At 34.3% G+C, this 27,159-nt stretch overlaps 1 protein-coding gene across 3 annotated transcripts in view; it reads left to right on the top strand.

Moving 5' to 3' along the window:
- Window positions 1-27,159, top strand: part of GBE1 (1,4-alpha-glucan branching enzyme 1) — a 290,724-nt gene that overhangs the window by 248,323 nt on the left and 15,242 nt on the right. For 2 of the 3 annotated variants that reach the window (XM_072621635.1, XM_072621634.1), the window contains 2 exons: window positions 7,948-8,132; window positions 9,623-9,755. In XM_072621635.1, coding sequence (XP_072477736.1) covers window positions 7,948-8,132; window positions 9,623-9,755 — 318 coding nt within the window. Of the gene's footprint in view, window positions 1-7,947; window positions 8,133-9,622; window positions 9,819-27,159 lie in introns of all 3 variants that reach the window. The other variant, XM_072621636.1, reaches the window with a different exon arrangement.

The raw sequence follows: 27,159 nt of genomic DNA, 5'->3' as shown, positions 1-27,159 counted from the left end.
GTCTAGGTCTCTGGCTAGGCAGTAAGTCTAGCTGCATCAGATTGTAGTGAGAAAGAAAAGAAATAACTTACTCTTATTTACTGACTGCCTATTAATTGCTAGATGCTTGTGGAAAACTCAGAAAGAAATATATTCTACTCATGTCTGTTTTAGGATGGATTTGGTGATTTTGTGTGTGTGTGTGTGTGTGTGTGTGTGTGTGTTCATGCTGATGAAAGAAAACTCCATTAAGATCCCTGACAAAGTATGGATTCTAGTACAGAAGGATGTTTGATGATGTTTAACACCCCTTGAAGTCTCAAAGGGATGGTATAAATATTCAGAATCTCAGGTGCTGTTGTTTAACCATTTTTCATTACTACTATGCATCGTGTTTTCATACTTACATAAACTTTGGAATCAACAAAGAATTGCGTAACATCCACAGCATGGAAGCTGTGATAGACTTTAATTAATTCTTAGGTAAATTTAGTATGCATTACAGTTTAGAGAAACAAAACACAAAAACTTGCTAATCAAAATGTTCAGCTAACAGAACTGGAGCTTTTTCATTAGTTGTATTGTCTTGAATTCCATCACCATACCAGCTGGCTTCTTGTCAATTTATAGTTTGGACCTTTACATCAAACAGCAAAAAATTAATTACAGAAAAAGAAATCCCAATAGGACTTCTGTGCTTAGAGGTTTTTCACAATTAACCAGACATGAATGTTGCTGTTTATAGAGGAAATGGAAAAGGAGAGAGGGAATCTAGCACCATTTTCTGGAACCATTAATTAACTGTAACACTGTTTGTCACCTGCTTCTCTGTTTTTGTTTTAGCATTGTTTAGCAGAAGCTGCCAGCTCTGTGACTGCTATTGATATGGCAATGAATCATTACATGAGATGTAAATTCTCTTAGAAATGTGTTTCAATTGAGAAGTCTCAGGAATGGGTCCCTTCATTCCCTCTCCTCCTTTATAAATGAGAAACCTTTTCTACATTGTATCACTAAAAAATGTGAGAGTTGATAGCTAGTCATACTAGAAATAACCTACTTTTCTCATCTTAGATGTGTGCATTTTCTGAACCTCATGATTATTCTGTGTTGGAGATAGTTTAGATCTGACTTTCCTATTCTTGCCTGTTGAGACAGATCCTGACCGCAAAAGGTGAGAAACAAAAGACCAGCAATTTAGAGAAGAGGAATCCCATGAAACACTTGGGTCAATTAAGTGATCTCTCAAATATTTAAATTTAGCAGTCCATTTTGGGGACCATTTTATACATTTATTCTTGCCTAATACATCGAGGGACATTCATTTTTTTCAGTACATATTTTTAAATCTCATATGTGAAGTTTAGTGCAAGTGCTGATTCAAATAATTATTTCTCAGTTCTGTCAGATTATCTGTATTATAACAAATCAGTTGCTTTGTTTACTGTCACCCAAACAAATTCGAATTTTTTTTATGTTTCTTTGCATTACCACATAACAGCTCTTAATTATAGCCTCATTTTTTTCTCTCATCTTTCACTGAATCATTTAAAGTACTGCTCTATTTCCTAAGTAATTTTTGGGGTATAGCAAAGAGACTATTCTTTCTAATTTTAATGAGAGTAGTATTCTTCATTAGGTATCATTTCTTTGAACTAATATGAGACTTCTAACTGGTTATTCATTTTTTTTCTTCAGTTTGAGAGCAACATATTATTCCAAGGTCACTTTGAAAGTCTGATTCAATACCATTCATTTTTTTCTTTCAATATGTAATTTATTTATTTTTCAGTTCTCAGCATTTACTTCCACAAGAATTTGAATTCAAAATGTTTTCCCCATCTCTCACCACACCCCACCCCACTACAGCATGCACCCCTTTCAGCCCTTCCTCCAGTCTGCCCTCTCTTCTATTACCGTACCCCACCTTCTTCTATTCCCCTCCTCTCTGTTTTCCTGTAGGATAAAATAGATTTCTTTACCCCATTGCCTGTACATTATTTTGTAGTTGCAAATACGATTTATTTTTTACCTATGTGAATGGTTTTGAGCAAAATATGAAATTTAGTGTTGCATTTGTCAACATTAAGTTAAATTTGCCATTATTGTCAGCCCATGTGAATGGAGATAATTTTCAGAAAATATACCCCAAGTATAGTTGTTTTAATCTGTGCTTTCTGTTGTGATTTTCTCTAATTCTGTGTCATAACTAACCTTTCTAGTTTAAGTAGAAACTTTTTTTTTTTTTGGTGGAAGGATATTAAAGATTTTCTGCAAATCTAAGTGATTTTCAAATATAGCCATCTATCACCTCCCCAACCTATTCCAAAAACTTCAAATTTTCTATGGTTTTTCCTCACTCATAAATTCAATTTTGTCTTTCATAAATAGATATGATTACTTGATTTTTCCCAATAGTATTTATACTGGAAAATGCTAAGCAGTGTGAAGGCTACAAACTATTAACTTCTTGATGGAATTTTGATGCCAATTTTGAAATTGTTTTATTATTGAAACAACTTAATATACATATTCCTTTTTTGATTTCTCTAATCTTACTTAATGAGTGTGTTGCTCTTACTGATAGATTTTTAAGATGTAAAAGAGAATAATTGTATATTTAAAATTCATATGGTATAGAGAATCATTTTCAAGGTTTCCAGAGGACAAGTGGTACTAAGGCAGTCTGGGTAGGTGCCTCCTATCTCCACCATGAAGCAGCTTTCGTCAGTAATCTACGTTCCCATCAGCCTCTTCCTCCTGTCTGCGTCCTTCTACACAACTTGCTTAGCAGAAACACACAATTCCTCAACGGTTCCCTCTCTTGTGTCAGACTCGGCATTCACAGCACAGTGCTCTAATGTAGATTTCTGCTCAAAGTCTACCCAATGATGTAAGCTTGGAATGGATGAAGATGGTTGGATTGCAGCAGCTATTGGCTGGAGTCTCTGGTTTCTTACACTCATTTTGCTCTGTGTGGGTAAACTCTGAAAGATAATACCTGATGAATCCAAGTACACACAAGCATAAAATTTGGGACTCCATGGACAAAATTAGCAAACTCCACCAGGTTCCTACATGAAAGGAAGATAATAGTCTTGAAATGATTCAACTTCCAATTTCAACAAGGATAACAGTACTTTCACACCTGCTTTCAAAAGGTTACTATTTAGTCCTGATAGTTTTCCTCTCTCTATAGCTTAATATCAGATTTATTTCCATAAACATTTGCTGAATTGAATGTACAGGAAGAATTTGTGAACTATCAGTTGTGTTCCCAGCACTATCTTGACACTCAGGGATACAAAAAAGGAATAACCAACACCATTCCTCAAAGATAAGTGATCACAAGATATGAACAGTTTTTGAGAGAATTGCAAATTATAAATTACATTAATTGCCATTTGGAAACTTGCTCCAAATCAATAGTAATAAGAGAAATACAAATTTTAAAAATTCTGAGTTTTCACCTCACACCCTGAAAATTGACTAAGAAAACAAAAATGAGGATAGTGCTGGAGGAGTTGTGGGAAGAAAGGAATACTTGCACACTGTTGGTAGAGCTGTGAATCGATCCTTCCATTTTGGCTATCCATTTGGAATTATGCAAATGTGTGACATTACTTCATACTTTTTAACCGAATAAATCCCTCTACTAGACATATACCCCATGAAGTTCAAAGATGAAAACAGTTTCAGCAGGACTCTGGGATAACAACAAGTACAACAAAAGCTGGAAACAAAGTAGAGTAAAAGTCAATTGGTATATAAATGTAATAATTCCTGCTACATAGACAGGTGAAAAATCACAAGAAGGAACCTGAGCTCTGAGAGACTGAGAAAGCAAAAAAGAAATGGTGCTAGTGAACAAATAAGGGAACATAGTTGTCTCCCTTTGACAGAAGTGTAGGGGAGATATACAAAAGGAGACTGTCAGAGCCACTATCAGATAGTCTTGTTTAATAAGGTTTTTGGTTTGTTACAAAGAAGGGTTTGATAGGAGAGAGGGTGGAACGTTGGTATAGACCTAGAAATAACTGTGATGTAAAAATAAAAGGCATCAATAAAAGTTTAAAATAAAATTCATATGGTGCATTTCAGAGGGCATTGTAATGAAAGAAAATTTAAATATTGTTAAATGCTTTTAACATATATTATTGATAAATCAAGTATACCTGTTACTAAAGAACATGTGTTGTTTGCTACGGCAGACTTTAATTAGCAATTGGAATGTTTCTTTGGCAGACAACTTAAATTACTTACACTTTGGTATATTTTTTATTATTTATTTTAAAATTTCTATATTCATTTCTACAAGATTTTGAGTTTCAAATTTTCTCCCCATCTCTCTCCTCCCCTACCTGAAGACAGCATTCATTCTAATTACACCTTCCCCCAATCTGCCCTCCCTTCTGTCACACCCCTCTCTTTTCTTATCCCCATCCCCTCCATTATCTTGTAGGGCAAGATAGATTTCCACACCCCATTGCCCGTATATCTTACCTCTCAGTTGTGTGTGAAAACAATTTTCAACATTCGTTTTTAAAGCTTTGATTTCCAACTTTTCTCCTTTCCTCCCTTCACCAAACATCCTCATTGAAAAGGCAAGCAATTCAATATAGGTTATACATGTGTAGTCATGCAAAACACTTCCATAAGAGTCATGTTATGAAAGACTAACTCTATTTCCCTCCATTCTATCCTGCCCTGTCATTTATTTTATTCTCTCTTTGACCCTCTCCCTCCTCAAAAATGTTTACTTCTAATTACCCCCTCCTTCCATATGCCCTCCCTTCTATCACCACCCTCTTATCCCCTTCACCCCTACTTTCCTGTAGTGTAAGATAGATTTTCATACTAAATTGAGTGTGCATATTATTCCCTCTGTAAGCCAAATCCAATGAGATTAAGGCTCACTCTTTCCTTCTCACTTCCCCCCTTTTCCTCTCCATTGAGAAAGCTTTTTCTTGTCTCTTTCATGTGAGAGATAATTTACCCCATTCTGTTTCTCCCTTTTTCCTTCTCCTGCTATATCCTCTCTTACTTCCTAATTTTATCTTTTTAGATAATATCCCTTCATATTCAACTCACCCTGTTCCCTCTATCTATCTATCTATCTATCTATCTATCTATCTATCTATCTGTCTATCTATATCTAATCCCTCCAACTATGCTAATACTAAGAAAAGTCTCAAGAGTTACAAATATTATCTATCTATGTAGGAATGTAAACAGTTCAACTTCAGTATGTCCCTTGTGGTATCATATCCCAAACCCTTCGTTCCCTTAATATAGAAACTACTAGATTTTGTGTTACCCTGCTTGTGTTTCCATAATATTTGAATTGTTTCTTTCTGACTGTTTATAATATTTTCTCCTTGACCTAGGAGCTCTGGAATTTGGCTATAATATTCCTAGGAGTTTTCCATTGGAGATTTCTTTCAGGAGGCAATCAGTGAATTCTTTCAATGTCTGCTTTACCCTCTGGTTCTAGAATATCAAGGCAATTTTCCTTGATAATTTCATGAAAGATGATGCCTAGGCTCTTTTTTTGATCATGGCTTTCAGGTAGTCCCATAATTTTTAAATTGTCTCTCCTAGATCTATTTTCCAGGTCAGTTGTTTTTCCCAATGAAATATTCCACATTGTCTATTTTTTCATTCTTGTGATTTTGTTTTATAATTTCTTGATTTTTGTCATAAAGGCATTAGCTTCCATCTGCTCCATTCTAATTTTGAAGGAATCTTTTTTTTCAGTGAGCTTTTGGACCTCCTTTTTCACTTGGCTAATTCTGCTTTTTAAGTCATTCTTCTCCTCATTGGCTTTTTGATCTCTTTTGCCATTAGGTTAGTCTGTTTTTAAACTGTTGTTTTCTTTAGTCCCCTTGAGCAAGCAGTTGACTCGTTTTTCTTGATTTTCTTGCATCACTCTCATTTGTCTTCCCAGGTTTTGCTCTACTTCTCTTACTTTATTTTCAAAATTGTTTTTGAGCTCTTCCATGGCCTGAGACCAATTCATATTTTTCTTGGAGGCTTTGGATGTAGGAACTTTGACTTTGTTGTCTCTTTCTGGTTGTATGTTTTGGTCTTCCTCGTCAACAAAGTAAGATTCTGTAGTCTGATTTTTTTTTCCTATTTTTGCTCATTTCCCCAGCCAATTATTTGACTTTCGAGCTTTTCTTAAGTTGATGTTGTGCCAATGTGATACAGCACCTATGGCAGCTATGAATATGCCAGCATAGTTCTGAATCACAAAATATAACAGACTGTCCACATGGAAGAGAGAACAAAAACATTTATTCAAGCAACACAAAGCCAAATGCCAACAATAGAAAGCCAAATCCATCACTGCAACAAAGAAAACCATCATAACCAAGAAGTGTATACACATTATCAAGCCTTCCCTCAAACAGGCTCCCCTAAGCAAAATGTCCTTCTCTTACTCACAACTAGCTGCCTGCTTGCTTGTGTCCTTTCTAGCTCTGACTAGTCTGACCAACTTCCTCTGAGCTCTGCTCCAGCTCTGCCACTTCCTGCTCCACCCATTCAGCAAGCTCTTGCCACCACAGACTCAAGTAGGTCACATGGACCATAGTAATGAATGGGAAAGGTCTTCCTATTCCATTAAAAGTACATTAACAATACAGGTGGCCATCATTTGAGATCCTTCTTAAACCTTTTTGAAAATGTACGATTTTTAATTCCTGGATGCTCATTAACTTTTTCATGTATAGGAAAAGAATTTTGAACAAGATTGCACTTTAAAAAATTCTCTCTGTGCAATACATATAGGTGCTATAATTTTAGAAGCAAGTCAGCTTGCCCATAAGTAGTCAGTAACTCAGTAATAGCTTATACACTTTTAGTTAAATTGATAGGAATATATTCATTTCCCTTTAAGCTGACTTCTGGAGTTGGGTCATAGGTCATTATAATAAGCACTCACTCTAGGATCCCCTGCTGTTCCACCTGAAACACCTGTGGGTACTCTGACTATAATTTTCTAAACCAAAATAAGAACATGTGGTCTGAGAAAGGATAGTTTTTTTGCTAAGCCACATTAATAAAAAAAATTTCTGTTCTTGAAATCACAGTGCATTATAATCATAGCAATAAGGACTAGGGAGGCTATTTTCCATTCCTACTAAATTTTCAGGAACTCTGTCATCATTTTTGGTACATTTAGTATAATAGTAGGTTTGCAACAGTGTTTGCTTAAAATGGTGTTTATTTTCCTTAGTAAATATATTCCTGATACTTATGTGTAAATTGTAAACTGGATTATATTTTAAATATATTGGCAGAGATCCTTCATTTACTTTTTTTGTCTTTAGAATTTGTATACTTTGGAATTCTTTAGTGAGAAACATTTGTGTATAATACCAATTTATATCTTTATAAAATTATACAATTGAGGGGTTTAACTGAAGCAAGAGATAAAAGTTGGTTTTTCAAGATGTGCTCTGATTATTGGGGAGAAAAGCAAAGAAAAATGGGAAAGTTGGAGCAAAGATAAACTAAGCATATGTTTGGCTCTCAGGATGAAATACGAATTTTTTTTCAGCAAATGGGAGTTCTTGTTGATATTAAGAATGCAGGAATATTTACCTAGAATAATACCCAATAGCAGTTTATCTAGGTCCTGTTTCCAAATATTCCTAAGTGCTACATCTGAAATAAGAAAGTGGAGGGGTAAAATAGATCTGACGGTGATAATGGGAAAAAATAAAGACACTTTAAAAAATATTTTCAATCTATTATGTGCAGAATATCTGTTAGATAATGATTACTTCCATTTTTGTAGAGGTCATACTTCTAAGAAATTATATTATCTATTAAATTTTTAAAAATCTTTTAACCTTTTTTTTTTCTTACTACGGTTGAACTTAATATCCTTGTAGGCATTTTTACCTTATAGCATTTTCTTTTCTGGCTTACATTTACAGATGAATATTTTTTTTTATGTAGGTAATGAATTTGGCCATCCAGAATGGTTGGACTTCCCAAGAAAAGGAAATAATGAGAGTTACCATTATGCTAGGAGGCAGTTTCATCTGAGTGATGATGAACTCCTTCGCTATAAATTCCTCAATAACTTTGACAAAGATATGAATAAATTGGAAGAAAGATTTGGTTGGCTTTCAGCACCTCAGGTAAGTGCTATATGGAAAATGCTGTGTTTTAGTCACCAGTATAGTATTTAGAATAGCATTCATTTTAAATCTTTATATACAGATCTTTTAAATAGCATTTTTTTACACATTATAGAGTGTCAGTAACATGAATCAGGTTTTCAAAACTTGTCACTGAATTCTTTTCTTGAAAGTAATATGAGTCCTGAACAGTTTTGTCTTTATTATTGCAGGATTTTTTAAAAATCTGATAATTTTCTTTAAAATTATTTAAAATAAGAAACTAAAATGTTATATAAAACCAGTTGTAGAAATTGTTGTGAAAAATACCTGTTTTTTCTACCATTTCTCTCTAGAATTATGTTGCCATAAAAAAAATTTGATAGCATACATTTTCTATTTGCCTTTCTTTTTCCTGGTTGCCAAATTGTCACTTCACTAGTAGCCCTCATTCCTAAACCCTAGTTTGTATTTTTCATGAAGCTGATTCATGATTGTAACTAGATTGCTAGTTTTCAGTTATCCCTGAATAAATAAAATCAAGACGTAATTTTTTTCCCAATGAAAATTAAATGTCATTTTCTTCATAAAGGCACGAATTGAGATTGCTATTTTGTTATTTTTTTTTTACTTTAGTGTGTATTTTTCAAAAATGGGCTAAAAATCTTCTACATTCATCAACATTGTCTCTAATGTCCTAGTCAGAGATACCATTTTCCACAAAAATGGTGAAATAAAACTGCTATTCTGCAGAAATTCTACTGAACACCAAAAGTCTTGGTGTTTATACTAAACCCTTATTAATTGTAAGTTATCAAGAAATGGGGCTTTGACCCACAAGGCCAGAAAGACAGAAAATCTCTTATTAGAAACTGAATTTAAAACTACCATTAGGAAACTTAAAGTTATGGACAGTTGTCTTGGATTTGAGTTTTCATACTCTGTGTTTTAAAGTTTGTAAATTTAAATGTATATGTTGAGTTCAGATTTCCATTTATATATAACTTATATAACTATTGAGGAAGTTAAAAGTCTTATTATAACATAATCTCACATTTATTCTGTCATGAAGATAAAAACAGAATAATCATTCTGAGTACCTGAACCAAAAACAAAGCCAAGATTAAAAGCCTTCAGGCAGAGATTTTAAAAACACATTCTCTCTCTTCATATGGTTGTATTTATATAACTCGTATAATTTAAAATGAACTATGATATGTAACCAACAGATAATTATATAATATTCGATTATTGTCATAGAAAAGACATGAATCTTTTCTGAAGCTTTTTTAAAACATGCTTGAAAGATTATTGTTGACTGTATTTCTTATGTCAAAATTGTAGTGTTTTTTTAAAAAAGCAATACTGTATTTAGCATTATTATTATAGTAAAATACAAGGCTATTCTATTATAAACATTTATAAAAGTTTTTTTCTTTCATTTCTAAGTAATTCAATTATAGAGGCATTTTGATATAATTGAAGGTAATGTATGTTTTTAATTCTTGTAGGCCTTTGTGAGTGAAAAACATGAAGAAAATAAGATCATTGCTTTTGAACGAGCAAATCTCCTTTTTCTCTTTAATTTCCATCCAAAAAAGAGTTTTACTGATTATAGAGTGGGAACAGCATCAACAGGGAAATATCCTTTCTTGCTACGAAATGTGTTGGTCTGAATTATTTATAATAAATATGAATGCTCCAAAGGTAAGAAAAGGCCCTTGACAGAAAATCAGGCTCCCTGGGTTCTAATCCTACTTCTAAATGTGCAGTCGTGGGCAAGGCAATTAACTTCTCTGGCGCTTAATTTTTTCATTTGTATAATGAAAAGGTTAGGATCGATCATCTCTAAGATCCCTTTCTAGCTATTATACGGAAATGTATGTGTGTGTGTTGTATATGTGTGTGTATATATATTCTGTGTGCGTGTGTATAGTAGTCTAAGTCTTGTAGATAATCATCTGTCTCTTTGGTTGCTAAATATAATTCTTCTACATGCAGAATTCTCTATAATTGAACTGACTGAATCACATTCATCTTATAACATATTGTACAGAGCAGGAGCCTGTGAGGCAATACTTGGTTCATAAATATACTCCTTCTCATCCTAACTTAAAATATCACCACTGTTTCAAGCCATAAAGAACCTCCCCAGAAACCCTTCTCACAATGGGTCTGTAAAATAAGGTATGAAAACTTATGCACTGTCCTCCCCATATCTCACTTATACTTAAAATGACAGCAAGGGGCAGAATGGTGTAATGTGTCTTCCAATCCAGGATGAGTAGGTTTGCTTCAGGTAGGGAAAGGTAAGGTGTTTAGCCTTAAAATTACGATTTACCAGCTGGGGTAATTAATAGACTTAATTGCCAGTACCCTATCACCTTCCAGAAGAAAAGCAAGGAAAAAAAAGATTTTATTAAGAGACAGCTTCTGAACTTGTGTGGTTGGTAAGATCTGCTGTGGCCTAAGACTTGTCACAAGAGCTACTGAAAATTATTTATTAGTAAATGAACTTCTAGTAAGAGCCTGTCTAAGGTAAAAAATTTTCTTTTTCTCATACACACCAACCTCTTTGAATTATTTGTAAAACTTCAATCTTAGAAGCATTTATACATTACCAAAAAGTATGTTTTTAATTATTGTATGCTTTTGGGATTGAAAAAGTAAGAAGAATAGCATGCCTTTACATACTTGTTGTTTTCCTTTTTCCTTCATCTCCTTCTACCATGACTATCACCCTCCAAGGTGTTATTTCTCCTAAGAGTATTTTTACTTTGATAGAGGTATCTTTGATTTCATTGAAGATTTAATTTTCCAAGAAAATTAGAGGAATTTTAGCACCAGTATAAGTACCAGGAAGATATTTCAAGCAAAAGTACCCTTCCCAGCACCTTTCTAGTCACCTCATGAATTTAGGCAACTTTTTCCTTCAGAAGGAAAAGAAATGTAGTAAATGCAGTAAACATTACCCCTATTCTTCTGAAAGGTAAAAGCAAAACTCATGTTATAATGCCTGTATATCAGTTGAGATTTATTGAAGTATATGAATTATTACTCATTACAAGTGAGAATGTTTAATTTCTTGTATTAGTATGCCCAGTGCTTAGCACATAGTGTCTAGCACATAGTAGGAACTTAATAAATATTTATGGATGGATGGATGGATGGGTGGATGGATGGATGGATGGATGGATGGATGGGTGGACAGATGGATGGATGGATGGATGGATGGACTTCAGAGATGTATCACAGCTAGATGGATCTCACATGCCTAATGGAATAGTAGAGTTCAAATGCTCTTCATATCTTCCTTGGCTACTTTTAGATGAAGGGCACATTCCTCTAATTTCTAATTTCTAATCTTCTCTCTAAATTATCCCTAGGTAAAAATTGATTTAAAAAAAAAAATCTCTGTTTCTGATGTGAGTTCTTAACAGTGAAGCCTTAGCCCTTCAGAGGTACTTGAAGGTTTAAGAATATTAATTGGTTAAACCATGTGTTCCAGTGCTTATAGATAGTCTTTTTTAAATATTAACTGACCAAGTTACAGGAACTTAGCTCTTAGTCTTTTACATAGTCTTAATTTTGTTTTGGCCTTAGGACATATTCAATACTGTCAGTCAGTCAGCATTTATTAAGCATCTATTGTATGCCAGGCACTGTGCCAAGTACCAAGGATACAAAAATAGGCAAAAGACAGCCCTTTGACTTGAAGGAACATACACATTTAATGGAGGGGGGCGGGGCGGTCAAGATGCAAATAGAAATATAAAAAAGCAACTTAGACAGTAGGCATCTACTGTGTAGAGGGAAACCTGTGGGCTAGTTCTTATAATGAACTAAAAGATGAAATGTAATTTTTTGCTCTGGGAGATGGCAGTTATCTCATTATCTCAGGTTGTTCACCTTTTATACAAAGAAAATCCTCAGAATAACCTTTGTCAAATACTACTGTTGTGGCAGGGGAAGAGGGATGTTGAAAAAACCTTTTTCAAAATTTAAAAGGAAAAAAGAACTTGTTGCATTTTTGAAAAGCAGCTTAATGACAGCTATGTTTCCAAGAAAACTATAAATTCTTTCCATATAATAAATATGATTACAATGAACCAATCTTAATACAAAAATTTCTTCCATTTAGGAAAAAAAAGTCTCTCAAAATAGAGGTTTCATTTCCAATTTCAGAATACTACAAGTAGTAGTAATATTAATAACAGCAGTAATAAAAGGTTAATTCATCACTTGTTTTCACAGTTGAGGTAGAAATGTATATATATATACATAAATCAGATAGTGTTTCTAAGCAGTTGTATGGTATACTTTTAGGGGATTACTTCAAATAGGACTGCACCCTTTAATTGTTCGCTGAAGGATTTCAAAAACATTTACATTCATGTGCCCTGACCTACCTGAGAAATAGTAGCAAAGAGACAAAACTAATGTATTTATAGCAAAGAAAATGTTAGTTCTTCCTTGAGTATGGTATCCATGCTGATTTTTGAGAAGCAGAATCCCAACAGTTTGGACTTACCAAGTTCTCACATAGTTTATGGTAATCACTGCCAGTACCATCTTCTTTGAATAAAAAAGAGCAGTAGTATGTAAAACCTGGATGCATATAAGTGATTATTTGCATTCTCTGCTCAGGAAAATAAAGTATGTTATATAATTTTTGTAAACATTTCTCATGTTTGCATGTGCTGCTATTTCATAAATAGACTTTTAGAGAATTAAACTTAATGTATGTGACAGTGCATTAACAGAATCATTATTTTGTATTCGTAACGACATTTTTTCTGTATAACTTAGTATAGAAGATAAACATTGACTGAAAATGAAAATTGTAAGCCCCTGGGAGACGAGAACTGTCTAACCCAATACCTCTGTAGGATGGAAAGAGAACAAAATAAGCTTTATATTATTGATGATATCTGTTTCTCATAGATTTTTCATGCCAGTATGTGAAAAATTGAAAGGAGTTAATGTGGATTAATTTTAAAAGCCTCATATTAGTTAGAACTTATTCCATCATATGTACTATTATTCTAAAATCCAAAAGTCTGAGCTTCTAGTTAATTTTTAAGGTATATGTGTGTTATATTCTGTTATTTTGAGACCTTCAAAACTAAAACATAAATATATAGGTATAGTAAAATCAGTCATGATTGCTGAGTTACAAATTCCCCATCAAATGACATTTAAAATTATCAAAACATTGAAATATTAAGGAGAATGATCATATTAGTAATAGCACATACAGCATGTGAATCTAGGGCAAAAAGATTTGAAGCCAAAGGTGCAGATTGAGTAAATAAAGTTAGATTTGAGCTTATATTTCAGAAATATTGTCATTAAAATGATGTAACATATACTTTTAAAAATGTAAATTCAAACTTTCTGACATTTGCATCCTGTACCTAAAGTTGCTAATGAGCAAATAAGGTCACTTGAACAAGTCACTGGAGTGTGATTGCTGAATGCTAAGATGTGGCTTTGTAGATTCCTTTTGAAGTGCAATTATGTAACTGTGCCTGTCTATTAGAATTCATGCTTTATGGAACAAATGAAGACAAAGAACTTAATTTAATATCAGGAAAATGTCATATTTTATCAAGGTCCTTTATGTGTTAAGGTTACTTTCTGAGGTAAAGATAGTTAAATGTAACCTCAAAAACTAGAATATTACTTAGTAAGAAAACAAATACATTATTTTAGTGTATCATCACAATTATGTAGTTGATTTTGAGCATATATATATATATATATATATATACATATCATTTATTTTATAGTGCAAGTTGAAGGAGGGAGTTCTTATTTAAATTCATAAAATAAAAGTCTTACCCAGTTGAAATTTTTATTCTTAATATCTTGCTTTTCTAGAAGCTTTTTTTTCCATTCCTCTTGCCATAGCTTTGATATGACTGAACAGCCATTGTCTGAGTCAATCTCCAAATTCAAGATGTTGGACTTTTAAATGTTACTTACAGATCTTTTTAATAAATTTACATTGTTCTTTAGATTATTAAGATAATATTGAAAGAGTAATCTCTGCCTACCTCAACTTGTCATAAAGAGCTCCATGATTTAGTGGTGTACACGTGAACACATACACACACACACACAGGAATTTAACATGAATCGCAAAACAAGAAAAATATTTTGCATAGCAAATAGTTGCAGTAACAATTTTAAATTAGCTTAATATTCAGAGGACTATATGCAGTAGTACAACATGAATTTATGTTTGATCACACCAATGATATTAGCTGTTTTTCTGACTATTCAGTCTGGTATTCTAAGATATGGGATGAATTTCTGGTTAAATGCTCAGTTGTACAGTAATAATCTTCTTCCATTGCTGAAGTCAGTCTAATTCAGAAAGATTTTCAATTCCCTGTTTCTGGCTTCTCAAGGAGAAAAAAGTCAGAAAGTTTATTATTAAAATCTATAAAGAATGTTCTTTTATTTCACAAAATATCATGAATAGGGAAAACTGTTGTATCTTTGTCATGTGTGTGAATTTAAGTACATCAGATTTACTCATTGGGAAAAATAGATATTTCTGGAAAGAAAGAACTTAGAGAGTCCTGATGAAATGGGACATATGAGTTCTCCCCTTTGAAAGTTGATGTTAAACCATTGAATAAATTGTTTTTGTTGTTCAGTCACGTCCAACTCTTTGTTACTCCATGGACCGACTGTTTATGGGACTTTTATGGCAAGGGTGTTCGGTGCAGTTTGCCATTTCCTTCTCCAGTTTTATGCAGGCAGGGATTAAGTCACTTGCCCAGGGTCACACAGCTGGTCAGTGTCTCAGGGCAGGTTTGAACCTTTGATTTCCTGACTCCAGTCCCAGTGCTCTTATCTACTGCTCTACCTGCTTGCCCATTGAATGAATAAATGTGTCCGTAGTCTTAGTCTCCATGTACTGTCCGTGAGTATTTTGCTGACTCAACTTTCATATCAAACCCTACTAATTGTGAATATACCCTAAGCTCTGTCCTCAGCATTCTTCTCTCTCCCCCCACATTCTCAGTGACCTCATCAACTCTTTTGTGTTTAATTAATCATCTCTTCATACTGCTCCCAGAATTTCTGCATTAACGACTTGCTCATTGGCTTTGTGGACTTGTTTTGCCATTTGGGTTAGTCTATTTTTTAAGGTGTTTTTTTCTTCAGCATTTTTTTATTCTCTTTTAGCAAGCTATTGACTTAGTGTTCATGATTTTCTTTCATCACTCTCATTTCTCAATTTTTCCTGTATTTCTCTTACTTGATTTTAAAAATAATTTTTGAACTCCTCCGTTGCTTGCAACCAATTCATATTCCTCTTGGAGGTTTTTGATGTAGGAGCCTCGCCTTTTCTTTCCTCCTATGGTTGTATGCACTTATCTTCCTTGTCAATATAGTAAGATTTTATAGTCTTGAGTTCTTTTACAATATTTACTCATCTTCCCAGCCAAACACCAGACTTTCTAACTTTTTTGTCAAGGTAGGAATCTTCTTCTGGTGGGAGTGGGGGTAGGGATGGGTGTACTGTCCCAGGCTTCAAGGATTTTGTATCAGCTGATTGATCCCCCTCATTGTCTGTGGACCTAGAGCTCTGGAAGCAGCCTCTGCCACTGCTGCTGCTGCAGCTGCTGCCGCCAGCCACCACTGCCACTACCCCCACTGCCCTGGGGCTATTGCTGGATTCAACCAGACCTCGTGTTCTGTCACCCTGACTCACTTCTTTAAGAGGCATGGCATATTCACTGAATGGGTATTACCTCACTCAAAGTGAGAACCTGAGAAGGCCTTAACCTAAAAGGGTCTGGGTCTCCCACTGCATACTGGGCCATCTCCAGTCATCCTGATGAATAACTGACTACTGGATCCAGCTGGCTCTGGAGGAGAAAGTGAAGCTGATGACCTTGCTCGGCCTTCCCTCACTCAAATCAAAGTTAACTTCAAGTCATGTCATCATCTCCCTGAAGATGTTACGGCCCTCTTTGAAAACCAAGGGCAAACGCAACCACTTCCCTTGCTTTGTCCAAGACGTAGCTCAAGTCCTACTTTTCACATAAACCTTTTCTTATCCCTTCTAAATTCCCAAGGAAGAAAATATAGAGAAATTAGAGAACCAGACCCTAGTCTTGGAGGCATACTCACAGTTAGGGATTGTGGTATGTGTGATTGATGAGCCAGAAAAGGAAACTAAGTAGGAATAATCAGGTAGCCAGGAGAACTAAGAAAGATCACATGCTACAAAGAAAGCAAGAAGGATGAGGATTAAGAAAAAACTATCATATATGATAAATTTAAATTATTGGTAAATTCTGAGAGAACAATTTCTTCTTTTCTTCTGATTTTTAAACAATTTTATTTAAAGTTTTGAGTTCCAAATTTTATCCTTCCCTCCTTCCTTCCTTCCTACCTCCCTGAGACTGTAAGACTGAATCTAAACTTCATAGAACAAATCCCCTTAACAAAAGGATTTACTCTATAAAACTTGGACTCAGTCAAAAGGCTGCACCCAGTACCTAGAATGCCACATGCTTCCCCACCCCTGGGCTAGTCTACCTCCTTTCATATTTTCTTTTGTTAATTCCCTTGATACTCTTAAGCTTTTGTTTTTCCAGATGAAGTTTGTTGTTTTTTTTCTAGTTCTATAAAACAATTGTTTGATGGTTTGGTACATCACTGAATAAATAGATTAACTTAGCTAGAATTGTCATTTTTATTATATTGGCTTAGCCTACCCATGTGCAATTAATATTCTTCTAGTTGTTTAGATAGGATTTTGTTTGTGTAGAAAGTCTTTTATAGTTGTCTTCATTTAGTTCCTGGGCTTGTCTTGGCAGGTAAACTCCCAAATATTTTATATTGTCTGCAGTTATTTAAATGGAATTGCTCTTTCTTATCTCTTGCTGCTGGATTTTGTTGGTAACATATACAAATGCTGGTGATTTATGTGGGTTTATTTTATATCCTTTTACTTTGCTAAAGTTATTAATAATTTTTAGTTAATTCTCTAGGATTTTCTAAGTATAGCATCATATCATCTGCAGAGTTACAGTTTTATTTCTTCATTCACTGTTCTAATTCCTTTCATTCTTATTCTTGTTGCTATAGTGAACATTTCTAATGCGATAATAAATAATAAAAGTAATAATGGAAATCCTTCCTTCCACCCTGGTTGTATTGGAAAGGCTGATTACATATCTCCATTACAGATAATGCTTGCTAATGGCTTATAGTACTTAGCATTTTAAGGTAAGCTCCTTTTATTCCTGTGTTCTCTAGTGTTTTTGATAGGAATAGATGCTATGTTCTGTCAAAGGCTTTTTCTGTATGTATTGACACAACCATGATATCTCTTTTGTTATTGATATGGTCAGTTATGCTGATAATTTTCCTAATATTGAACTTATTGCATTCCTGGTATAAATCCCATCTGGTCACATAGTGTATGATCCTTATGCTTTATTACTGTTATCTCCTTGCTAGTATTTTACATAAAATTTTTGCATCAATATTCATTAGGCAAATTGGTCTATGATTTCCTTTGATTTGGGTATCAGCATCATTTGAGAGAATAGTTTCATTTGAGTGATCAGGTCTGAAACCAGACTAGAAAGAGTTGAAACACAATTGGAAGGTAGTTCTTGTTGGGTTTCTCCCTTTTCCCCAGCAGTGGAGAAAAGGATTCTGAGAAAGAGAGGAGAATGATAGGGTCTGGCCTGGGGAAAGTTTCTTTAAGTATGGGAGAGCATGAGGCATGTGCGGAGACAGCGGCAAAAGAATCAGATAGAAGTGAATATTGGAGAAGGTAGATAGGATAATCAAGGGAACAATCTGCTGTAGAAGATGGGAGGGCATATAAAAGAGTTGGCCTTAATGAGTAGAGGATGGCCTCGTTATCAGACACTGGAGTACAAGATAGTAGAAAAGGAAGTAATCAAGGGGTTGGAATTCATAGAAGAAGGAGCTCATAGCACGTGCTGTCTGTTGACTCAGAAATGTATGAGACAGAATGCTTATCCGGGAGCAGAGAGGGAGAGGGAGAAGAGAGGTTTGGAAGATACTTTCTGGGGAGTAAGATTGAGCATCATTGTCAAAGAATTCAAGATTAGCTTTGATATTGTAAGGACCAGTCATTACTGCCAGGTCTCTTCTTCTGAGAGTACAAGAACAGAGCATGGAAATAGCTTCTCCCTGAAATGGTAGTCTGTGAGTGAAAGGTGTCAGCTGGGCTAGGCTTAGAAGTGAGGTTTCTAAGGGGTGGACATGAGCAAATGCATTCCAGAAACTGTGTGCAGAGAGGCATGAAGATAGATAGAATGTGCGTGAAGACAGATAGAATGTGTGATTGTATTCAAGCACTTGGATAGGAATAAGCAAACAAGATTGTAAAGGGAACTTTTGAGGAATCTTAAATACCAGGATAAAGAGTTTATATTTTACCTTAGAGTCAAGGGTCACAAAAAACTTGAACAAAGGAGTGACCTGTGTCAAATTTAGATGCTCGGATCATGTCATTGATTTGGCAATTCCCTCCAGCAATAAAGAGTACAGTCCATCTATGCCTTATGAAACTCTTGACCATGTCCTTCCACAATTTCACCATTCCATCCAGTGTGCTGGAGGCTTTTCTCACTGTTTCCTGATATTGAAAGGAAGCTGTGGAGTATTCTGTCTTTCTGTCATCCTTTCCCCTCACTATGTTTTTATTTAGTTGTATATGCTACTGTGTGACAGTCATTTTTAATTCCTAGAGACTTGGTATTTCATGTCTTTCTAACATACAGTAACACTGGTAGATTTTTAGTATTAAGAAAATGGGCCTTATGATCATCAAACTAGGTTTGTAATTTTCTAAAAGCAGTTCAGCCCACTCTCCTGTTCAATTCTGAGTCCAACTAGTAGACCATTTTTATGTTCTGTTCCAGATATACTTACTAATGGTCAGGTTGCAATCTGGGCAATAGACATTCTTCATCCACTTGGTCTTTACTGTGTGTATGTCTAGGTCATTCTTCTTTTAGTGATCACAGATCTTTTTCAGGAGACTCTGAATTGTGCTGTGTCTTGATGCAATCAACACAATGTCATCCACAAATAGGAGTGTTTGGAGGACCTCGCTATCCATAGGGAGTCACTCTTCAGTTTGGACTGTACCAAAATTCCTTCATCTCAGCAGTGAACACCTTTGAGGACTTCTCCATCTCCCCAATTTATGCCTCACCTAATGTTTTTTTCAGGGAGTCTTGCACAGAGCTTTATGTTATCATATCTTTCAATGAATCTTGAATAATTTTAATGTGTGGATTTGATACACTTTGATACCTCGTTATAAAATAACCTGTAGTGCAGCATTTTGTTCTACCAAATCAAATGCTTTCTAATGATCAAGAAATAGTAATCACAGTGATATCTTATGCTTTATCTTTTAGTTAGTTGTGAAATGGCAAAGATGTGGTCCATTGTTGAATATTGATTGCAAAAACTTGTTTATTCTCTACTGATCATTGAAAGTACTCTTGATTTGTGTCTCGATGACCTGTTGACTTGTTTTATGCTGATAAGAGAAGAGACACATATGTAAGTAGTTAGTACTGTTTTCCAAGTTATCTTTTTGCCCTTCCAATAATAATAAGATCCAAACTCTCTAAAACCATAAGTTACAGAGAATGTTCTCACCTGCAATGATGGAAAGAATTGAGTCTTCGTCTGGTAGTTACCTATACCAGTGGCATTGCAGTTCTAGCCTATCATTAAGGATTTTTTCCCTGATATCTATGACTTCTTCTTCTATACCTGTTAGAGCATTCTTTCAGTGCCTTCACCTTTGTATCTCCAATATCATGGACCTTTTCTGTTTACATTTAGTGTGATCCAGATGCTTTTCTGGTTTTGTTCTCTTTAGTGCTTTTATATTTCTTCAAAAGCACATCTAGGACTTTTTTGTTAATTTCTGAGTGTGGTGGTTTTATTGCCTTAATGGAAAAATCATTTTCTTATAATGAATTTTGCAAATCCTTTTCTAGTATTCTTCTGCTATATTTCCACTTCCATCCTTGAATTCCCTTGGGAGCACTTTACTTACGATATCTTTTAATCATTTAAATAAAATTTACCCTTAGCTCTCTTTTATTCGTGACATGATATTATTCGTAAGTGTCTGTCTTTCAAAAGAATTTTACAGATGAGTGTATATTGGAGCCTGTCATTGCCTTTGACAGCCACCTTTATTTGACTTCATTTGGTCAGATGTTTGTAAGATACTTTTTGGGCTCTTTTGTTCTCTCAGACCTGGTAATCAATTTAAATACGTTTGGGATTAAAATCATTATTGTCATTGTTAATGTCATTTCACATTTTTATTGTCAGTTACGTATTCAGAGAGTTCTGGATTAAACCATTTAAATAGTTTCATTTGTATATCATATCTCTTTCCTCATTATTCTTGTTTTTTGACGATACAGGAAACTGATTCACAGAGAACTCCTGAATCTAAGGTGATCAGCAACTGTCTACAATTCATGATGGTTCTCTTTTTTTTAAGTTTCATGATAAAATGCCATAAGCTTTCTGTGTATATACATCCTTTTTCATGAACCATTATTTCCCATATATTTCTCCCTGTCACATTTCCCTCCTTTTGCTTTGGTTTTACAACGAAGTCCCAAAAGATTAGAGCGTATGTTGACTTAATTGGGAATTTCCAATCAAGTCTTCATGGGTTGTCCTTAACTTTTCATATCTAGCAGTTATATTCTAGCATAAAGTACAAAAGCCTTTTTGCAAATACTTATCATTAGTTCAGCAATCCGTAATGACTAAATGTCCCATGAAATAATGTTTCTTGTTGCCTCTGACATCACAATAAGACCTACTCTTATCTATTCCTTTCTTTGCCTTTGCAAGACGCACCTGAGCCATTCTTTTATTTAGCTCTAACTTTTCTTTTTCTTCTGACAAGGCTGTCAAGATTGATTTGATTTAGCTTCTCCAGCATGTCTCTTTGACTTTGGACAAAGAGTTTACATTTAGAACAACACAGTAGTCAAATTAAAATTTCTAGGTGGTCTCAAAATTATATTTATCAGTCTTGGTTGTTTCCTTTCTTGTCAGTCTGCTAACTTCTCTGCAGAAACAACTGTGGATCACAAAGTATTGGGAAAATTTTTTTCATGTGTTTTCATGACCGAAAAATTCACCAGCAGTTTGCTATCTTTTCTGTACTTAGGTAGTTTGGTCCTGGGTAAACACATTGATTTTTTATTGGGCCAAATTCAAAGCCTTGCTAGCATGCTAGAACCTGTTAAAGACAGTGATTTCAGTCATGTCCAACTCTTCATGACCTCATTTGGTGTTTTCTTGGCAAAAATACTGAATGCTTTGCTATTTCCTTCTCCATCTCATTACGTGACCAGGACACATAATAAGGTTCTTAGGACAGACTTGAACTCAGGTTTTCCTGTTCCAGGTCAGTCCAATGCTCTATCCATTTGTCACCCAGGTGCCTACATTCTTCATTTGATAAACCAGTACAGAACTTTTTGGAGAAATCGGTGTCATACCTATACACAAGAATAGGGAGAGATTGGAAGTAGGGAGGTCCTTTTGGAAGCTATTATACTTATCCAGGTAAGAGTTAATACAAAGGGAATATAAAAGATGTGGAAGTAAAATAGGAAAGACAGATTTTATGGATTTTTGTAGATTTCAGAGCTAGAAATAATCTTAGGAGTTGTCTGTCCCAATCTCCTCATTCTACAGATGAAGTGAAATCAGATTAAGTGAAGACCCCTCAGGCATGAATTCCCCCAAACCCCTACCTTCCCTCCCAAAGCTAAAATAACTAAGTATCCCCTTTAGGCAAATAAAATGCTCCAGGATGGAGAAACACTGAAGTTCCAGTCACGTGATCTGGTGTACCCTTCCCCTTCACTACCCCTTATGCCACATCAGCATTCTTCTCTTAAGTTCCATATTTGGTAACAAAAACCCTCATTGGTGAGCAGTGATCCTTTCCATGTTCTTTGTCTCTGGGGTACATTTCCATGCTTAGACTGTACACCAGGATTCCCAGGCAATGAGAAGAGAGGCTAGTGGGCTTCCATCTTAGGGACTACATAATGTTGTGCTCTTCTTCACTCAAGTGCACTGCCATGCTGATACCACTACCCATGATCTCGCAGAGAGTGCCCCTTCTCATAAGATTATAATAAATTCTTTTGGCCTTCTATCTTGAGAAGCCTCTGAGTTTAATTTGAGTAAGGGTCGCTGTATCCCACACAGATATTTGGTGAAGGGATTTACCCGAAACCACATAGTAGTAATGTGTGATAATTCCAAATATATAATAAAGAAGTTACCTGTTTATCCTACTGGGCCTAAGTGCTAATTTCCAGGCATCAAGGGGGATTCTTAATATCTGTGGTACAAAGATAGTATGAATCCAGCTCATTTTTTTTTAGAAGAGGAACATATTTATGAAAATACTGTAAAAATAAATTAATGATTATAAGTAATTAGAAATTTATAATAATTTTATTTTTGCATATTATTGTTATAATATTTTGTTGTAATATGACATAAAAATATTTTATTATTTTATTTTTAAAAATTCAGCCATCCTAGATCCTAGAAAATTAGTGATTTAGGCCACAGTTTTGACATCATTAAGATATAGCCTTTTCTTTTCCTGATTTCTTTTTCCAATTTTAAAACACTAGAGTTTTAGGAGATCTAAATTATATTTCTTATGAAATAAATTTTAAAGCAATTTCAGGATTAGTTTTATTCTTCTTCTACAGTATATCTGTCTTAGATAGCAACCTCTGAAAGATTTTTATGTATCTATCAAATATACCATCACTGTATATGTAAAAAATCTCAAATTCTGACTCAATTTTCAGAGTTAAATTTAAGTAATTCTAAGAGTACTAATTTGTGAAGCTAGCCAGATTCATATAAGTGGTTTACTATGGGTAAAAGTCTGGGAATCTCAAAACTATCTAAATTTAACTCCAAAGATTTAAGATATGGGGGAAGAAAATGGGTAAGAAACTCAGTCAGGTGGTGCCCAGAGGAAGGAAGTGAGGTACAGTGTTTTGCCCACTGGTTACTGTGAGTGAAAACAAAGCTTGCCTGTTTAAGAATTTTGCCTAGGGCCACTTCTGTTACTCTCCGTGGTGATTTGTGGCAGCACATAATGGTACTGTGAGAGTAAATCTCTGTGTCATTTATTTTAAAAGTTAAGTGTGGGGGCATTTATTAAAATGGATTTTTTTAAAAATAAATTTTAAGAAAAGTTAAGCTTATTTAAAAACTAGAAATATTAAGCTTTCAAAGTTTTTTTTAACAAAACTGAGCGAAAGCCTCTGATAAGCATAGTCTGCTTAAGTGGTCTTTCATTACCAATTACTGTATAAGAGAAGAAAGAGAATTAACAGACAACCATTTGATTTGACAAGGAAAGTTCTTTAAATTAATGAAGCAATGTAATTCCTTCTTTGGTTTGTTTAAGTTACAATTCTCTTCAGTTGAGATTTGTTTAAAATAATTTACTCTTGCATTTAATAATCATACAGCTAAACTCTACTGGCAAGAGAAAAGCACTTGCTTAACCACGGCATGAAGATATGTGAATATTGCATTGGTTTTTCAATAAAGAGGAGAGAAGGTATTCTTAAAAAGCACAGACTACAAGACATAGATTGAATAGGAAGTCATACTTGTAATATAACAGAAAACCAAATCTGGCACCTGATACTGATGTTTAAAGGTAAGCAAAAGAGTTTTAGACATAAAAGAAATGAAAACCAAAAAACCTAAGTAAAAAACATTAAAGATTCAGGGTCTCACCCAGCACCTCAAGAAATGCCTAATTACATTGTTAGTGGGGTTGTTTCTGATAGATTTGTATAGCATTTGTCCAACTGACTATGAAATACGTATTAAAATATATTATTAATGGTGATTAGAACCTTGTTAGCAACAAAGATGACCAGAAAGGAAAAGGAAACAGAAACAAGGACACCAAAAGAAGAGATGATCAAGGTAAATGTACAAATAAAAATGCAATAGAAAAAGATTTGAATAGGTTCCATAAACCCAAGGTTTTTCTGAAGCTTCTTAGTTGTCATGTCCTTGCATAGGCAGTGATTTCATAATAGGGATAATTTGTTCAGCTTATACTTGCATCTTTTTTTCTGCTTTTCTTTTCCTTTTCTTCTGTTCTCCTTTTGACTTAGGTGAATGCTATGTACCCATCATTTATGTGAAGCAGGAACCAAATACTGCTTTACTAGAACCTAACTCTAATCTGAATTCATATAGAATGTGTTGGTAATGTTTATAGCAAGGTTGCGGAAAAGTACCGTACTCATTCCAGAACAATTGGCATTATTCTGGTCTTTGAAGACTAGCTAGAAAAATGAGACATTACAAATGGCTTATATAAATTATGCTGTTTAAAAATTTATTTAGAACTTCTTATCATCTAGTTAACAAATCCAGTATCTTAGAATTCTTTTGCATGTATATGCAGCAACAAAATTAAGTAAAATTAAAAGCAGTAGGGAATTTTCTTGGTTCTTTGATAATATTTGAGAAATCATAAATCAAATGATTTATATTGGGGCAGTTAAAATTTTATAACCATGTGGTCTGAAAACAACTCTTAAATCAGATAGCCAAGTATATTTATTAAAATCTTATTTCGCCATTTCCAAAACAATATTGCAAATCTCTTTTCATTTGTGATTTATTATTTAGTTTCATATGTCCTTTAACATGCCAAGAAGTTAACTAATCAGTTATACCCGCCACACAGACAGACAGACAGGCAGACAGACAGACAGACAGACACACACACACACACACACACACACACACACACACAATAGCATTCCATTAATTGTAGTAAATAAGTACAGTATCTTCATTTGATGTTACCAGTCTTTCAGGTTTCATTAGTTCCTTGCCTTTCCTACATTATTCTTGTTCTAAAAATGTATAGTAATGACATCAAACTAACAGGAATCAGGGTTTATTTCCATCTGGAGTCAGGGCTCATATTCTAAGCCCTTTGTAGATGAAACAAGGTCCTCCTTGACTATAATGGAAGAATACTTTTGTTCAGTACTTAATTAAAATGTGCAGTTGTCATTTAAAGTTTTAATGAAGACAGCATTCATAAATTTAATCCTCATGTAGCTCTTGCATAAAGATACAGCTTTCAATTAAAAAAGTTTTTGTGTAAGTTATACACCTTAAAATGATATATTCTTCCTAAAGGAAATTTGAATTTATGACATTTTAAAAATGTGTTTTCATTATATATAGCATAAAATTTAAATAAAACAATTTTCATGCTTCTACATAAGGTGTTCCTGTTATTTTAGAAATGCTGTAAGAAATAAGGATCTTTTAAAAGCTGAATTAACAAACTTAAATAATTTTACTAACAGTGTAGTCATAAACATCATATTGCTGTAAATAGATTTTAAAGAATCATTAAATATGTCAAAGCTTTAGGCACCATTGATGAATTATTAAATTTAATGTATACTGTAGATCATAGAGCCAAAGACTGAAATGCCTAAGGGAGACATTCCCTCAACATTCATAAAATATACAGCAACTTATCAGAAGCCTTTGCTGGTACTAGGTTTGGGAAGAGACCAGAGAGAGCAACTAAAAGTCACTGTTTTTAATTCTCTGTGGTTCATGACAGTAAATAGGGGTAATTTAGACATATTTACAAAATAAAGGGACAGATCTTCTTGAGGGTGTGTACAGTTATAATCTAAGGCTTTGTAGTGTCTCATTGGTAATAAATAAAATGTTAGGTAACTTAGAAATAATTTTGTTAGACCATATTCTCTCCAAAGCTTCCTTACCTAAAATTCACTTATATATTGTTAAAGACATTTAAAATATATTTTTAACACATTTTTTTCTTTTTAAAAAAATACCAATTAAAAATAATTCAGGCTTATTTTCTTTCTAGAAAGCTAGAAAAACAAGCATTTGCAAACATGTACAGTCAAGGGAAACAAATTCCCACATTGGTCATATGCACTGACTCTGAGTCCACCACTTCTCTGTATGGAAATGGGCAGCATCTTTCATCCTGAGTTCTCTGGAATTGTGGTTGGTCAGTTTATTGATCAGAATTTCTAAGTCTTTTAAAATTGTTTCTCTTTACAGTATTATATAAATTGCTCTCCTAGTTCTCCTCACTTCACTTTGTTCATACAAGTCTCCCCAGGTTTCTTTGAAACCACCCCCTTCGTAATTTCTTACAGGACAATAGTATTCCATCACATTCATGCATTTATATTGTTCAGCCGTTCCATAACTAATGGGTATTCTCTCAGTTTCCAGTTCTTTGCCACCACAAAAAGATCATTCCTATTCTTACCCTTAAAGATAGTTACACAGAAGATATGTATTAGTCATTTAATCCATTAACAATTTCTTATGCATTTGTTCTGTAATTATTTTTCTCCTAAGGTTTCCTTCCTATCCTAAGAAATTACCACAATCACATAGGTGTTTGCGTTGAATGCATAAAGGATTCAGCCCTGAACCATAGACTTTACCAAACTGCATCAGTTTCCTAGTGCATACTCTCTGTCTTGAAAGAATTCCAGGGATTCTTGCCTTGTAGTCCCCAAGTTTTTAACCTTTCACTAATTTGTTAAAGTTAGTTGCTTGTGTCTTTTCTCGTTAAGCCTCCCATATCACCTCCTTCCCACATCCTCTCAACTGAGGATCTTACCTCATGCTTTACTGAAACAATGGGGTCATTTGGTAAAAACTCCATTTATACTTTATCTCACATTTCCTTCTAGCTGTAGTTTCTGATGAAGAGTTAACTCTTCTTGCCAAAAGTGATCCCCCTACACTCACCCTTAATCCCAGTCCTTTCAGTTTTCTCTATAAAGTTGCCTCTACTATCATATCCCCTCCCTTCGCTAATTTACAGTCTCTTCTTTTTATACAAGTTCTTTCCCTGTTTGCAGCAGAAAGAACCAGGAGGAGATGA

The sequence above is a fragment of the Notamacropus eugenii genome, chromosome 6, assembly GCF_028372415.1.
Source record: "Notamacropus eugenii isolate mMacEug1 chromosome 6, mMacEug1.pri_v2, whole genome shotgun sequence".
NCBI lineage: Eukaryota > Metazoa > Chordata > Mammalia > Diprotodontia > Macropodidae > Notamacropus > Notamacropus eugenii.
This window is presented reverse-complemented; position numbering and strand designations above follow the sequence as displayed.